Source organism: Nomascus leucogenys, chromosome 14, assembly GCF_006542625.1.
Source record: "Nomascus leucogenys isolate Asia chromosome 14, Asia_NLE_v1, whole genome shotgun sequence".
Taxonomy (NCBI): domain Eukaryota; kingdom Metazoa; phylum Chordata; class Mammalia; order Primates; family Hylobatidae; genus Nomascus; species Nomascus leucogenys.
In genome coordinates this window covers 41,690,323-41,708,403 of record NC_044394.1, presented here as the reverse complement: position 1 = coordinate 41,708,403, position 18,081 = coordinate 41,690,323, and the positions used below count along the sequence as shown (strand labels likewise).

Below are 18,081 nucleotides of genomic sequence, written 5' to 3'. Positions count from 1 at the left end.
AGGCGGGTTGATCACTTCAGGCTAGGAGTTCGGGACCAGTCTGGCCAACATGGCGAAACATGAAAAATACAACAGACAAACCAACCGACCAACTCAGTGACAACAAAACAGGTCTACCCTGGAGTCATACTCTAATTTTTTTCTATTTTCCTCCCTTTCTGATCCTTTATCCCACTTTCTTTTTCTTCCTCTTCCTTCTCCTTCTTCTTTGTCAAACAGAGGATTGAGTTATCGTCACTGATCCATATAAAGTCCCTCTCTCATTTAATTCCCACCCCCCATTTCTATTCCCCGACTTCCCATGTGCAACCTTCCTAATACGTTTGATACGCATCTTTTTGTTTGTATGTATTTTTAGAAAATGTTTGTTTTGTGTGCAAAAAAAATTAATAAAAAAAAACAAAAAAACAAAAAGACTTAATTGGCTGGGTGTGGTGACTCAGGCCTGTTAATCTCAGCACTTTGGGAGGCTGAGATGTGAGGACTGCTTGAGGCCCAGAGTTCCAGACCAGCCTGGGTAACGTAGTGAGATTCCCATCTCTACAACAACAACAACAACAAAAATTAAATTGTGCTTCCTGACTATCATAAACCTGGGGAGAGTTTTGTTACATTTTGTTTTAAAATCCATCTGCTGCTCATCCATCTAGTCTTTCATTTGTTTACTTAAGTACAATATCATTTGAATTAAAGATACGTAAACAAAACACACCCTACATGTTTCAAGACTAAACCAATATCTAAATAACATGTAAAAGGTCCATTGGCTGGGTGCAGTGGCCCACATCTATAATCCCAGAACTTTAGGAGCCAAGGCAGGAAGATCTCTTGAGCCCAGGAGTTCAAGACCAGCCTGGGCAACATAACGAGACCCCATCTTTAAAAAAATAAAAATAAAAGTAAAAAAATTAGCTGGACATGATGGTGTGCACCTATAATCCCAGCTACTCAGGAGGCTGAGGTGGGAGGATTGCTTGAGGCCAGGAGTTCAGGATTGTAGTGCACTATGACTGTGCCACCTCACTATAGCCCGGGCAACAGAGCAAGACCCCATCTCCAAAAAATAAAATAAAATAAAATAAATTTTAAAGGTGCATTGGAAGGGCATATTAAAAACACCAAATATCCTGCCATTGTTTATCTCAATAACATAAATGTAAAATTGAAATAAGAATTTTACTAATTTAACTTTTCATTAAAAAAGGTAAAATATCAATAGCATATTCATATACATATAGCCTTTTTGTATGCATTTCTAGCATAAAGAAAAGGGCAATTTCAGAACAGCACTAATTCTGGTCCCTAAAACCTCTTTTGATTATTTAAATCTCTTGCACATAAACAGGACAATATGTAGTATCTGGGGCTTTACATTAAACCTCTGAAACACATGACTTCATCTATTTGGGTCCAAATATATGCTATACGCAAAGCTGTAACAAGACCTGAATTTATTCAGACTTTTATAAATCGTTCTATAATACCCATATTTGTGATTATAAAATTTATTAAAAAGCTATTACTCCTAAACTAGCCAATTTTGTATATTAATTCATGTACTCACTCATAAGTTTTACTAAGTGAAATGCTATGTGTGTTGCACAATGCAAAGGGCTGGAAGAGATACCAAAATGTAAGTTGAACCTTTACTGTCCACTAAATTATAGCATAAATGGAGACAATGGCATGTACTGTGCAACAGTGTTCCACACTACAAAGCAGTACAATAACAAAACACCCAAAAAAGTGTAAGATGCCAAAGTCAGAAAAGGGATATGTCAATGTGCCAGGTGTTAGGTACAATTTCATGAAAGGTTTGACCTTGAAGGAGAAGCAGTATTTGGAGTATGAAAGGAGAAAAGAAAAATGATTCAGGCTAGAACCTTATACATAAAGACTTGCAATCAGAAATGGTCATGTTCTATTACAAAACTAAAACAGGCTCAGGTGGAGAGAGGAACAGGGCCATTCTGGCAGGTGGGTGGGGTGGTGCTAAGTCATGGGGCATCTAGAAGACCAGGATGAGGAGTACAGATGACAGTCACGTGAGATTTCTGCAAGGTCTGCAGCAGGACATGCTCAGTGCTTCAGAAAATTAACCAACACAGAGAAGCAGGGAAGTCACTAGGGAGAGAGGAAGCAGCTGAAAGAGGTTTGCTGTGGCCTGGGCGACCAGGGGCACTGGAAAGGGAGGAAGTGACAGAGGTGTGGGAACAAAGACAAGCTCTTAGTGACCACCCTGCTGGTCTTGCCATCCTCTCCCTCTGCCAACCCCTCCTTTACATCCCTGTGAAAGTCCTTCTTAAACACTGATTTCAAAATGCCTCTCCAATCCTTATATACCACTGTTTTCTGATGAATCCTCCTTAAAATGCAGGTCCAATCTCACTGCACAACCTCAAAATCCAAAACAAAATCCCACAAACTTGGTGGTACTCCAGTGCTTTACCAAAATAATGCACAAACCTCTTCCTTAGCAATGAAGACTACTTACAGTATGCCTTCCAGATGGAATGTCCTAGTCACCTATCCATCCACCCAACAAATACTGACAGAGAGCTTGTTATGCATATGTACAGCAGAGTCCCAGCTCTCAGGAAGCCCATAGACTAGTCCAGACACATGACACCACCCACATTCCCTGATCACTATTCCACAGTGTGCTTGTAATGGTACTTTGAGAGCCCTTGACAGAAATGCCACTTCTCTCTAGACTTCTTGATCCAACTAACAACCTCTCAAGACTTTGCTTATGCAGTATTGTTTTTTACAGCCCTTAATTCCATTTTGCACACTACCACTACCCACTGTCCTCCTTTTAGACTCACCAAGGGCAGACATAGTGTCTCAGTCATTTTCATGCAGGAAATATTTGTAGAAGTAAATTGGCCACAGGGACAAAACAGAAGGAAGAATAAAAGGTGATTAGCCCGATGATTTTCTGATTTCTTATTGCTTGAAACACGATACCTGAGTTTGCTTTGTGGTTTCCATGCCCGGGTGGAAGCACTCAGCAGTCTTGTGTCCCCAAAGCCCAGAGATGGGGGTCTGCTCAGTGACTCCAGTGAGGGACTCTTACGGAGGTGGGGGTCCGGCTTCAGGGTCTCAGTCCTTCCCTTTAGAATATCTGTGGGAACAACCACATAATCACCCATTCCCAAAGAAGCAGCTCTTGACTGCCATCATACTTCATTCTCAAATACAATACAGTTCTCATTTTATCCTCACGTGCAAACATATATAGTTTCTGAAGTAATAAAAATGCAATAGGGATGTGGATTCTACAGGCAGGACCACTACATCATTTATACCATCTAGCGCCAAATCAACCTCTTGTTCAAAAATCACTGTGAATTTCAAGGTGATGTCATCAGAGCATCAGAAGGACACACCAAGCATGTGTCCTTCTAAGGGCCTTGTGCAAGCGACAATGAAGCCAGCCCTGTCCCCAGGTAGTATCTTTTGTTTTAACTGACAGACATCTGAGAGACAGCGGCAGGAAAATGCCTCATGTGATCATCAGATCACAGGCAGCAGTAAACAAGAAGCTGGGAACCAAGAGCTACTTTACAAGAGAAAAGGCCGTTCTAGCCATAGGGCCTGGCTTGCTAAAAAAGAAGTAGAAATCACTCTTTCAAGGCTCCTTTCTGCTGTCATATTAGTCTGAGTCAAAACAGGTAATGAAATGAACTGAATCCTCCAGATGATACTTATTTTTCTTTTTCTCTTCTAGAGACAGGGTCTTGCTGTGTTGCCCAGGCTGGATTTGGACTTGACCTCCTAACGATCCTCTGCCTCAGCCTCCCAAGTAGCTGGGACTACAGGAAAGTGCACCACCATGTCTAGCCAGATGATATTTCTTAAAGGACCATAAAAGTGTGGAACAGGAGAAATTTTTCGAGATTGTCTAGTTTACATTTATAGAGGAAACTGGAGCTCAGAGAACTAAGTGCCTTGTTCAAAGCTACAGAGCAGACCAGGGACCAGGATGAGCCCACAGTTGCCGCCCATGACCTGTGAATAGTCACAGAAGAAAATAATCCTTCTACAGCTCACTGCCACCAACTAGGGGCAGTAAAGTTGGGAGTGAGGCTAGTCAGCTCTAAATAGCAGAGAAAAATAGTATTTACATCCAAGAGAACAACAAGAACAGCACATTAATCTTTGGTTTCTGCAGCTTCCAATGACCTCAATGTTGACAAGCAATTGCTGGGGATTCCTGGAAGCAAGTAACTGTCACTGTAATCCTTTGCTGTAATAACAGTAAATAGAATCATCCAAGCAGACAGGTGCCTGGTGGGGGCTAAGTAGGGAGGGCTGTCAATGAGGTATTAACTTCAGAGCAATAAGCTATTGTGGCCTCAAGTTCAGTATGTATCTTGTCACCTAAAAGAATGGTTTCGGCTGGGTGTGGTGGCTCATGTCTGTAATCCCAGCACTTTGGGAGGCCGAGGCGGGTGGATTATGAGGTCAGGAGATGGAGACCATCCTGGCTAACACGGTGAAACCCATCTCTACTAAAAATACAAAAAATTAGCCAGGCATGGTGGCAGGCGCCTGTAGTCCCAGCTAGTCGGGAGGCTGAGGCAGGAGAATGGTGTGAACCTGGGAGGCGCAGATTGCAGTGAGCCGAGATCACGCCACTGCACCAGCCTGGGTGACAGAGCGAGACTCCATATCAAAAAAAAAAAAAGAATGGTTTCTTGGCCAGGCATGATGGCTCATAACTGCAATCCCAGCGCTTTGGGAGGCCAAGGCAGGAGGACTGCTTGAGGCCAGGAGTTCAAGACCAGCCTGGGCAACTTAGTGAGACCCTGTCTCTATCCCCCCACAAAATTTTTTTAATTAGCCAGGCATGGTGACATGCACCTCTAGTCCCAGCCACTTGAAGGCTGAAGCAGGAGGATCATTTGAGGCCAGATGTTTGAGGCTGTAGTGAGCTATGATAATGCCACTGCACTCCTGCCTGTGTGACAGCAAGACTCTCTTTCAAAGAAAACCAAAAAGAATGGTGTCTCTACACAATAGGAAACTTTAAGGCTAGTGGAACAGAGAGAAGACACAAATTTATCTACCAAAGGCTTACCTAGTACACTTAAAAACAGTTGATACGGTAAATTTTATATTATGTGTCTTTTACCACAATTTTTCAAAAACCCCACACCTAGCACTATGCGTGTCATCAAATTATTCCCTCTTTTGTGCTACAAAGCAAGCACGGAGACCATGAGCCAAGTGGGCTTCCTGCTGTGCTCTGGTCTCCTACACTCCCCTCCTAGTATGGGACACTCAGGCCTGGTCTCCTGGAGCATGGACTCTCTCATTTCTCTACCTCCACTGAACTCTGTCTCTGTTTGTTCTTACACTCTTGACTTTACACTGGCCTTTGGTCTTCATTTCCTTCTGCTGGGAAGTCATTATCATGACTTGGAGTCCCATGTAAACTTTCATCACTTCTTTAGAAAGCTGTTACTCAGAGCAATCACCAGCCTCAGCACCAAGATGTACACGGTAGAAAGAATCAGGAGACTTCCTGGCCCCAGAGTCATTCAAAATCGCTGCAGCCTTTATAAGTCACTCAATTTCTGTAGGGCTTGAATCTTTCCCATGTAAAATTTGAGGAACGGGCTGAGATCATCTTCAAATTCTCAATTGTCAGTGTTTATCCAACTCTAAAATCCTTATTTAATTCCATGAAAAAGCAAAGAAGATTCAGAGGGGAAAGTTCCCTCACAGAAACAACTATTTTAAGAGCAAGCCTGATTGTGTTTGACCAAGATCTAAAGGAAGTACAGCTGTAGAAATTTTATTTTATGCTTAGAAACAAAAGGATTTCTGTCCATGTGATATAGACTTTTGGCTTTCTATCCTTCCTACAGGGACCAGTAAACAGTCCAATCAGTGTTGTTTTTGCCTTTTTTATTTCCTAACAGTGACCACATAGACACATACATAGGTTCTAAGCCCCATATTCTGGACAACCTTAACTTCCCACTAGGCTCGAGCACTGCTGTCCTTTTAGTTCTGGGCAGGTGAACTGGGTCAGCAGGGAACAGCAGGTGAGATGTGCACAGTAAACACTTCCACAGCACTTGCCACACACACCCAGCATGTTCAAGGCGCTTTAATGTGCTAACTCAATCCTTGATACAATCCTAGGAAGTGGACCGGATTATTTTCATTTTAGAGATGAGGAGACTAAAGCACAGAGAAGTGGGGTGATGGGGCCAAAGCCAGGCTGAGCAGCAGTGCCGAGACTCAAGCCCACGTGTCCCTTCTTGAGGGCTGCTTCACAGCAGCCTGTGACACAGGAGATGTGGTGCAATGCAAATGTGATGGGTGGGGACTGCTGAATGCAACCTCCACTTTACAACCAGGATTTGAGTTCAAACAAAACAAATACACACACACACACACACACACACACACACACGGTGTAACAACAGGAAGAGGATTGCACCAAAAGACAAATACCTTTAAAGAGGTAAATTTTAAGAATTGCGGAAGTAGCAGACAAATTCAAAATCAGGTAAGATTTTTTTCCCTTAGTTACTTTATTTAAAGATTAGAAAATAGGCTCTTGAGATTCAGTTAAAAAACAATATGCCAGGCACAGTGGCTCACACCTATAATCCCAGCACTGTGGGAGGCTGAGGCAAGAGGATCACTTGAGACCAGGAGTTTGAGACCAGCCTGGGAAACAAAGCAAGACCATGTCTCTAAAAAAAGAAAAAGAAAAAAAAAAATTGGGCCTGTCTCCCCAGCACAAGGGCACTGAGAAGTGCAGCTGGCAGGAGACAGACACCTTTTCCTTCTGTCAGCTGCACTGCTCCATCTAACATCCATGATATGTACATTATTCTGGGGTTGAAATCACTTGCAAGAAATGCTACTGATTATTTTTCCAAGCTCAGCTTCATGCAAAGAAATGAAGAAAAGTTAACTGCACAGAAAGATAAGTCAAAAGTTCTTTATGTTGACATAATTTACCTGAGAGAGGGAGGTCAGGAAGGTCCAAGCGTTGAGTCACCCCTCTGCTGGCTGGCCGCACACTGCTGTAAGTCGAATGCCTCTGTAAAAACCAAGGGGACACCAGCATGGTGAGCTCATAACATCAAGAATAGCACAAACACAGATGTGTGTGTGTGCATGCGTGTGTGTGCAATAGTTCTTAAACACAGTGGAATAACCAGGGGAGTTTTTAATTAACTCACTTATTTGAATAGGTAATACATGAAATAGACACCATCCTCAAAAGCAATAAAAAAGGCAAATAATGAAGAGAAAGTCTCCTTTTCCTTCCCACCTCCTAGTTCTTCTCTCCAAGGGCAATCATTATTAATTGGCTTTGTGAATATCTTTCCTGGAATGTTCTATGTATATTCAAGGATGTGTGTATAAGTATTCTATTTTTAATGGTTAATAGGTATATGAAAAGATGCTCAACATCACTAATCATCAGGGAAATGCAAACCAAAACCGCAGTGACACGCCACCTCACGTTTATTAGGAAGACCATCATCAAAAAAAAAACTGAAAAAGAACAAGTGTTGGTGAGGAGGTAGAGAAAATGAAACTCCTGTGTACTCTTGGTGGGAATGTACAATGGTGCAGCCATTGCGGAGAACATTATAGAAGTTCCTCAAAAAATTAAAAATAGTACTACCAAATGCTCCAGCAATGCCACTTCTAGGTATTTACCCAAGAAAACTGAAAACAGGATCTCAAAGAGATACTTGCACTCTCTTGTTCATTGCAGCATAATTCACAACAGCCAAGACGTGGAAGCAACCCCAGTGTCCACCACGAGATGAATGGATAAAGCAAATGTGGCATAGAATATACAATGGAATATTATTCAGCCTTTAAAAAGAAGGAAATCCTGTCCCATGCTACAACATAAATGAGTCTTGGAGACATTATGCTAAGTCAAATACACCAGTCACTGAAGGACAAGAGCGGCATAACTCTATGTACATGAGGAATCTAAAGTAGTCAAAATCACAGAAGCAGACAGCAGGGTGGTGGCTCCCAGAGGCCTCAGGGAGGGGAAGTGGGGAATTGTTCCGTGGATACAGAGTTTCAGTCAGGCAAGATAAAACAGTTCTAGAGGACAGAAAGATGGCAACAAGAGACACTGGGGAGTGCTAGAGGTCGGAGAAGCAAGCACTGAAAACCTGTTGGGTACTATGCTCACTACTTGGGTGATGGGATCAATCATACCCCAAACCTCAGCATCCCACAATATATCCATGTAACAAATCTGTACATGTACACCCTGAATCTGAAATAAAATTTGAAATTAAAAAAAAATTTTTCTAGAGACCTGCCATACAATATTGTGCTTCTAGTTAACAATACTTAAAAATTTGTTAATAGGGTAGATTTCATGGTGTATTTTTTTACTGCCATTTAAAAAAGCATTTCAGAATGCAAGTAAGCATGATATTATTCAAGGAAAAACCTTGAAAAACACCCTCTGTTTTTCTAAAAACACAGCTGTTATCATAGCATTACATTGTTTTGTACACTATTTTGCTTCTTTCACTTACTGTATCTTAGAGGTCATTCTACACCCACCATCACCTACCATCTTGGCAGCTTCCTATGAGAAGTGTCACAAGAGGCCAAGCAAGTGGCTCTGGGGCCAGATGGCACCACCCACCTGTGAGACTCTGGGTTACTTAATTTTCTGTGCCTTATTTTCTTTATCTATAAAATGGCAACGATACTAAAGGTACTTACCTCAGACGGTTATGGGAGGATTAAATGAGTTAAATCCAGTTAGAACAATTAAAACACAGCCCAGCAGATGGTAAGCATTCAGTAGATCTTAGTTTTCATTACCATAATTTATTTTACTGATTCTCTATTGATATTGATATTGATATTAGGAACAATGCTGCAATGAACAACCTGGTACATTTGCCTGTGCAGGGCCATTCTGAGGCTTTCCAGAACATTATTTTCTCTTAGAGGCTCTACTTCATAGCATATTAAACACAATTCCATGTATCCACATCCCACAAAAATATAATGGTCATGGTATACAGTTTTCAAAAGTAGTTTTAAATCTTGCTTTTGAAGTTGGCTGAACAAAAGTGACAATATGGGGCATTACTATCCCATTCACAATCCTGTGGGAAAGCATCCAATATTTCACCATTAAGTTTGATGTTTGCCGTAGATATCTAACACAGACCCTTTATCAGATTAAAGACTTTCCCTTCTATTCCTAGTTTTCTAAGAATTTCCATCAAGAAAGATATTAATCTTTATCAACTACATTTTCCTGCCACCTACTAAGATGACCATATTCTTTTTTTTTTTTTTTTTTTTTTTTGAGATAGAGTCTTGCTCTGTCGCCCAGGAGTGGAATGGCAATGATCTCAGGTCACTGCAACCTCCGCCTCCTGGGTTTAAGCCATTCTTGTGCCTCAGCCTCCCAAGTAGCTGGGGGTTACAGGCATGCACCACCACGCCCAGCTAATTTTTGTATTTTTAGTAGAGATGGGGTTTTGCCATGGTGACCAGAGTGGTTTTGAACTCCTGGCCTCCAGTGATCCACCTACCTTGGCCTCCCAAAGTGCTGGGATTACAGGCATAAGCCACTGCACCCTGCTGACCATATTCTTTTTATACCTTTGTTAATGTGGTGAATTACTCTGGTTGGCTTCAATAGTTAAAACCACCTTCCATTCCTGGAATAAACCCAACATGACATGATCTTTTTCATGTATCTCTGAATAAGGTTCTCCAAGATTTTGTTCAGGATTTTTGCAAAGAGGTTCGTGAGAAAGACCTTTTAATTTTCTTGTCTATTAATGTTCTTGTAAGCATTAGGGATCAAAGCTATGCTGACCTCTTTCCTAGTCTCTGAATTTACGTAAGATTGACATTACTTCTTCCTTAAATGTTTGGGAGGTTTCATGGTGAAGCCACAAGGGCCTGGCATTTCTTTTAAGGAAAAGATATAAACTATAGGTGATTGAGATTTTCTACTACTCTCTCCTACGTAAGTTTAGCACGTTAAATTTTTCTAAGATTTTGACCATTTCATCAATATTTTCTAATTTATAGCACAAAGTAGTAATATATGATATTCTCTTACTATTGCTTTAATAATTATGAAACCTTTAGTGATGTACCCATTTACAAATTCCTGATACAGGTAATTTTGCATTAGCTTTTCTTGTCAGAGGTTTTGAATTTTAATAGTCTTTTAAAAGAACAAACTACACGCAGAGCTCCTTTAAATAGTCTTTTCACTGCAAGTATCCTAGGAAAAAACATCTGATTTTGTTGGACTGAAAGCATCTTTCTTTTGTGTTCACCTTTGCAGGGTATTTTCACTAGGTACAGAACTTTGAAGCGTATTTTCATGAGGTAAAGGAAAGCAGGTGTTTTCTTTCAGCATTTTGCAGATGCCATTGCATTGTCTTCAGGGTTTCCATCATTTTTCTTGAGAAGAAAGATGCCAGTTTTGCTCTTGCTCCTTGGACATTAAGGTGCCTTTTTTCTTTTGGGTGCTTTTAGGATGCTTTCTCTTTCATTTCCAGCAGTTTTAACCTCATGTGTCTGGGTGGTTTTCTTTGTACTTATCTCACTTAGGGTTCTTATTGTTTCTTGAATCTGGACTTGACATCTTTTATCGGTTTCGGGAATTCTTGATTATTATCCCTTCCAATATTGCTTCTGCCCTTTTTCTCCCTTTTTGGGGACTCCAATTACATATGAGATCTTTTTATTCCATCCCATATGTTTCTTATGTCCTTTTCTCTATTTCCTATCCTTTTTCTCTGTGCTTCAGTTCAGATATTTATACTGACTTGTCTTCAGTTCTTTAAGCCTCTCCTAAACTGTTTAAGCTGCAGCTAAACTTTATTAAGTCTTTAATTCAGGTATTTTATTTTTAAGTTATAAAATTTCTAACAGATTCTTTTTCATACATTGCGGTTTTCTGCTGAAATTGTCTACCTTGTCACTTATTTTACTGACAGCATTAATCTCAGTTGTTTTAGGATCTATGTCTACTAATATCAATATCTAAATCTTCTGTCTCTGTTTCTGTTGTCTATTTTTTCTCTTGGCTTTTCATCATTTGGTATTATCTATTTGTATGCCTGGTTTTTTGTTTTATTTTATTTTAAGATGGAGTCTTCCTCTGTTGCCCAGGCTGGAATGCAGTGGTGTGATCTCAGCTCACCACAACCTCCGCCTCCTGGGTTCAAGTGATTCTCCTGCCTCAGCCTCCTGAGTGGCTGGGACAACAGGCACACACTACCATGCCCAGTTGATTTTTGTATTTTTAGTAGAGACAGGGTTTCACTATGTTGGCCAGGCTGGTCTCAAACTCCTGACCTCGTGATCTGCCTGCTTCAGCCTCCCAAAATGCTAGGATTACAGGCATGAGCCACTGCACCTGACCATGCCTGGTATTGTTTAAAGTTACTATATGACATTGTACTTTTTAAAATGTAGCTATAATTTAAGGATCTAGATGATGTAATTGTCCTCCAGAGAGTATTTAGTTCTGCTTCCAGAAGGCAGTTAAGATAGGGGAAGAACATCTAAATCCAAACCCATGTTTCTATGGGTTTTAAGACTGAACAAATAAAAGACTTCCTAAAGATATTTAGGGAGAATATTTTAATCATCTAATAGTTAGAAATGACATTTTAAGGCAGGAAACAAAACAAAATCTTAAAACACAACACAAAAATGTAAAATTTCTCTTCAGTAAAAGATAACTATTAATATGACATTAAAAGATAACAAAGGTGGATAAACTTTTTGCTGTGCTGCTGGATTCAGTTTGCCAGTATTTTATTGAGGATTTTTGCATCAATGTTCATCAAGGATATTGGTCTAAAATTCTTCTTTTGGTTGTGTCTCTGCCAGGGCTTTGGTATCAGGATGATGCTGGCCTCATAAAATGAGTTAGGGAGGATTCTCTCTTTTTCTATTGATTGGAATAGTTTCAGAAGGAATGGTACCAGTTCCTCCTTGTACCTCTGGTATGATCAAGTGGGCTTCATCCCTGGGATGCAAGGCTGGTTCAACATACGCAAATCAATAAATGTAATCCAGCATATAAACAGAACCAAAGACAAAAACCACATGATTATCTCCATAGATGCAGAAAAGGCCTTTGACAAAATTCAACAACCCTTCATGTTAAAAACTCTCAATAAATTAGGTATTGATGGGACGTATCTCAAAATAATAAGAGCTATCTAGGACAAACCCACAGCCAATATCATACTGAATGGGCAAAAACTGGAAGCATTCCCTTTGAAAACTGGCACAAGACAGGGATGCCCTCTCTCACCACTCCTATTCAACATAGTGTTGGAAGTTCTGGCCAGGGCAATTAGGCAGGAGAAGGAAATAAAGGGTATTCAATTAGGAAAACAGGAAGTCAAATTGTCCCTGTTTGCAGATGACATGATTGTATATCTAGAAAACCCCATTGTCTCAGCCCAAAATCTCCTTAAGCTGATAAGCAACTTCAGCAAAGTCTTAGGATACAAAATCAATGTACAAAAATCACAAGCATTCTTATACACCAATAACAGACAAACAGAGAGACAAAGCATGAGTGAACTCCCATTCACAATTGCTTCAAAGAGAATAAAATACCTAGGAATCCAACTTACAAGGGACGTGAAGGACCTCTTCAAGGAGAACTACAAACCACTGCTCAATGAAATAAAAGAGGATACAAACAAATGGAAGAACATTCCATGCTCATGGGTAGGAAGAATCAATATCCTGAAAATGGCCATACTGCCCAAGGTAATTTATAGATTCAATGCCATCCCCATCAAGCTACCAATGACTTTCTTCACAGAATTGGAAAAAACTACTTTAAAGTTCATATGGAACCAAAAAAGAGCCCACATCACCAAGTCAATCCTAACCCAAAAGAACAAAGCTGGAGGCATCACGCTACCTGACTTCAAACTATACTACAAGGCTACAGTAACCAAAACAGCATGGTACTGGTACCAAAACAGAGATATAGATCAATGGAACAGAACAGAGCCCTCAGAAATAATGCCACATATCTACAACTATCTGATCTTTGACAAACTTGACAAAAAGAAGCAATGGGGAAAGGATTCCCTATTTAATAAATGGTGCTGGGAAAACTGGCTAGCCATATGTAGAAATCTGAAACTGGATCCCTTCCTTACACCTTACACAAAAATTAATTCAAGATGGATTAAAGACGTACATGTTAGACCTAAAACCATAAAAACCCTAGAAGAAAACCTAGGCAATACCATTCAGGACATAGGCGTGGGCAAGGACTTCATGTCTAAAACACCAAAAGCAATGGCAACAAAAGCCAAAATTGATGAATGGGATCTAATTAAACTAAAGAGCTTCTGCACGCAAAAGAAACTATCATCAGACTGAACAGGCAACCTACAAAATGGGAGAATTTTTGCAACCTACTCATCTGACAAAGGGCTAATATCCAGAATCTACAATGAACTCAAACAAATTTACAAGAAAAAAATGAACAACCCTATCAAAAAGTGGGCAAAGGATATGAACAGACACTTCTCAAAAGAAGACATTTATGCAGCCAAAAAACACATGAAAAAATGCTCATCATCACTGGCCATCAGAGAAATGCAAATCAAACCCACAATGAGACATCATCTCATACCAGTTAGAATGGCCATCATTAAAAAGTCAGGAAACAGGTGCTGGAGAGGATGTGGAGAAATAGGAAACTTTTACACTGTTGGTGGGACTGTAAACTAGTTCAACCATTGTGGAAGTCAGTGTGGCAATTCCTCAGGGATCTAGAACTAGAAATACCATTTGACCCAGCCATCCCATTACTGGGTATATACCCAAAGGATTATAAATCATGCTGCTATAAGGACACATGCACACATATGTTTATTGCGGCACTATTCACAATAGCAAAGACTTGGAACCAACCCAAATGTCCAACAACGATAGACTGGATTAAGAAAATGTGGCACATATACACCATGGAATACTATGCAGCCATAAAAAATGATGAGTTCATGTCCTTTGTAGGGACATGGATGAAACTGGAAACCATCATTCTCAGTAAACTATCTCAAGGACAAAAACCCAAACACTGCATGTTCTCACTCATAGGTGGGAACTGAACAATGAGAACACATGGACACAGGAAGGGGAACATCACACACTGGGGACTGTTGTGGGGTAGGGGGGAGGGGGGAGGGATAGCATTAGGAGATACACCTAATGCTAAATGATGAGTTAATGAGTGCAGCACACCAACATGGCACACAGACACATACGTAACAAACCTGCACATTGTGCACATGTACCCTAAAACTTAAAGTACAATAAAATAAAAAATAAAAAGATAACAAAGGTAATACAATTACATATGAAAAAAACGTTAAAAAGCACAATATATCAATACTTCTTACAAAACGTAAAAAGACTAACACTTCAAAAGAAAAGTAGGCAAAGTATGTAAGTTTCCATACAGACACACAAAAGATAAATGGCCTATAATCATATGAATCATACCACCTTACTGACAAAGTAAAACAAGATACTGTTCATTTACTTGATCTTCAAAATTTATAGACAGTGTCAAAATTCTTGGAAAATAGTACTGTGAGCGGGAGGGCAAACTGAAGGGCAATGTGTCTATCAAGTTTTTCAACATGCTGGGAAAGGCCAAATACACTTCCTTTTCTAGGACTCCATTTTCCTTTACTAGGAATCAATTTGTAGAAGATCTCAAGATGGGCTCACTCAACTCCATCCTCATCTCTTTGTAGGGTGACTTATTGAACTATAAGGGACTGGGAAGCTAAAGGGTGTACTTGGCAAACTCCTTTAAAGCTTGGCTCATCAAGTGGCCTAGCTTCTGTCAAACAGGCCCCCTCTCAGAGGATCTGGAAGGTGCAAGGGAGCATAAGGCTTCCCTTCTGCAGCTTCTCCTGGTAAACATGGCTGAGAAGGCATTCGCTGTTCTGTGGCAGGGGAGCAGAGGTTCCGGGGTCTGTTCCTTCGTTTTCTGGTCAGTATTGGGCAGGCACAGAGCGTGCTTTTCTGGCATGGACTGCACCTGTGGCAGTGTAGTCACGAGGCTGATCCTAGATCTTGGTAACAGTGGTGGTCCTCGGTAAGCACCTAGAGAAAGACTTCCCAATTCTGGCAGAAACAGAAGCTCCTTTAATGGGCCAACTTTCAGATGCTGTGGGAACCTTTCCTGGAAGCTCAGTGCAGCCTAGACCTTTCTCCAGCCCTCAGTACCAAAATCCCTGTATTAAATTCCTTTCTGCTTAACTACAGTGATCTCTGATATTTACAAATGAATCTTGATATACCCTTATTTAAAAAGTAACCCCTTAAGTGGTCAAAAATTTCTATCAGTATCTTCACTGTATTATTTTTTGTAATAAGTTAAATCCAAAAAAACCTAACTTCTATCGGTAGAAGAGTGGCTAAATAAATCACCACAAATTATGTAATCTTTTATAAAAAGAATAGTTTCTGCAAATATTAAAATTTGAAGACATATTCCTTCATTCGTTCAACAAATATTTATTGAACTTCTACTATAATGTGGCCATGTGCCAGCCAGTGTTACAGACAAGAGATAAAACAGCAAGCAAAATGAACAAAAACATCTGACCTCATGAAGCTTACATTCCGATGATAAGGTGAAATAAGTATTGGAATAATGCATAGTGTAATCCAATTTACAAAACACATACTCTACACACACACACATAGACACACGGACACTAATACGTGTAAGGAAAAACATCTAGAGGGATACACAGCAAACCATAAGCAGTGGTTATTTCTGGGGCTCATCTACCTGCATTGGAGAGACAGCAGCTGCTGGAGCAGTCCTCACTGGTATCCCACTTAGGGGACTTCTGGGGGCCTTATGGACAGAAATATTCTGTCCAGCTCCACCTGCCAAGAAAAAACATGGGAACATTTATATGTTGTTCCACTTCAAAATAGCATATAGTTGTTCCTGATTTCTGGTTACTTTTTTTGGTGGCTTAAGCAGTATACGTGTTTAGTGTAATATTTACTCTATTATCCTTTTCTTCTCTGGACTAGAGCTGCATTGGGGAAACAAGGGAAGATTTAGCTGAGTGGAGGTCAGTCTTAGATGAAGGATAGCTGAGCAAAAAGAAACTGTATAAATAATGAGGTGCCTAGAGAAAGAAGGAACAGAAAAGTTCTTGTATGAATTGTTAATTCATTTTGTCTTCACAGTATGTAGAGTCTAGTCTTAATCTAATTTAGGTGCAAACAATTTTAGCAGAGACAACCAGGTACATCCTAGGATTAACTTTTACTACAGTCTCCCAATACAATGGCATGTTTGTTGCAGTCTGGGGAAGAAAGATATTGTTACTGTAGGGAGATGCACATTCTGTTTCTTCTATTTGCTATGTTTATGTGTACAGTATATGTATGAAGTATAGCTACACATCTTTCTCATATAGAAAGATAAGCATGACTAAAGGGGAATTGTGAGACCATCAGACAATACCAGGAAAAGCTGGGAACACACCTATATCAGGAGTGACAGATTAGCACAGGTGCTCACGTACAAGACCAGGTAGAAAAATGTCTAGCAGGTTGCAAGATGGGGATGGCCAGGGGTGCCTACAAGAGGGCTAGGTGCACAGATGTGGTGTCTCGTTTCCTAGCAGATGAAGTCTCCAGCTGACCCTCATAATTCTCATGAGATGACAAAAAGGCAAATAGTAGTGACCTGAATTTAACGGCAATGAGAGGCAGAAAAGAAAAGTAGCAAGGCGGGAACTGGATAGAAGGAAGCGGTAGAGAGGAAGAGGCTGCATTTGTGTTATTCATGAGCCAGGCTCTCCATCAGTGCCTCCCTGGAGCCTCAGCCAGGCTCCTGCATGCAGTGGCTTCACGTGGTAGGACCTGGAAAGCGCCCTTGTGGTTGTAACAACATAGGGCCAGGGTGGAGTAGAGATAGTAGACATATCAAATGTCGGGCCAAAGTTTGAATTTGGAGCTTTGCTTATAGAAAAAATGATTAAATACCTGGGCGTCCCAAGTCAAATGACTTGATAAGTGACTTAACGGTGGTTGCTGACTCTGGGGGTGTTGGAGATGTTCTGCTAACACAGACACCAGGCCACCGACCAGTAGCATCGACCTCAGAGGACTCTGGCTCTTCATCCACAGGTCTGCATGGCAAAGAGCAAATCAGATTGAAAAGGTGGAGGACATCCCCATGGGATAAAAAGACACAGAGGAAAACAGAACTGGAGAAAATAAACAAAGCTGGAAGGGAAATTCTGAATTTAACATCCTGTTTTCTCTACCAGTTTGCATCTTTAGGAAATAATGTAGGCACTGCTCTCAATTTTTAGAAGAGCTGTTTTCTTGGGAAATGGTCAGAAATAATTATTTTTATATGTAGAGTGACTTGGTATTAGCTGTAAATAAAAAGTGTGTATGGCTACTCTGCAAATTGTGCATTTTTTGTGAAAAAATGCAAATATTATTGATCGTAAATATTTCACCTACTGTCAATGGTGAATGCAGTGGACTGGCTGCCGACATGTGCTCCAACCCCCATGCAGTACACAGAGTTTGGAAAGATGAAATCTCACAGCTCTCCTACAGATGGGATTTTGGGTGTGATTTAAGTTCCACCAATCAGAAAGACTTGGGCAAGACCTGGAGTGGGACCTGAATCAGAGGAAGAGAGGCAGGGCACCGGGCATTCACGATGTAGACAGAGACTGTAGCAGAGACAAGATGCTATGGTGCTGGAAACTGTGGTGGCAGCTTTCCAACTGGGTGGGCAGCTTTCTGAAGCTAAGGCTCCTGTCCTGGTGGAGGGAGTAGGTTCCCTGGTGGTCCAGTTCTGTGTGGAGACTTTGGGAGCTGCTCCTGGAAGCTCAGCCTTCCCAACAATTCTGCAAACCATTTAACACCTTTCTGCCTAAGCCAACGAGAGTGCAATCCATTATACACAACAGAATCCTGATTCAGACACTCTGCCTTCTAAGCATAAGAATGGTAACAGCACTCTAAAAT

At 40.7% G+C, this 18,081-nt stretch overlaps 1 protein-coding gene across 9 annotated transcripts in view; it reads right to left on the bottom strand.

Annotated features, from left to right (window-relative positions):
- Nucleotides 1-18,081, bottom strand: part of SPECC1 (sperm antigen with calponin homology and coiled-coil domains 1) — a 295,377-nt gene that overhangs the window by 63,979 nt on the left and 213,317 nt on the right. For 8 of the 9 annotated variants that reach the window (XM_030828445.1, XM_030828444.1, XM_030828446.1 and 5 more), the window contains 4 exons: nt 17,077-17,222; nt 15,860-15,960; nt 6,991-7,072; nt 2,971-3,127 (listed from right to left, as the gene is read on the bottom strand). In XM_030828445.1, the coding sequence (XP_030684305.1) occupies nt 2,971-3,127; nt 6,991-7,072; nt 15,860-15,960; nt 17,077-17,222 (486 nt within the window). Of the gene's footprint in view, nt 1-2,970; nt 3,128-6,990; nt 7,073-15,859; nt 15,961-17,076; nt 17,223-18,081 lie in introns of those variants that run through there. The other variant, XM_030828453.1, reaches the window with a different exon arrangement.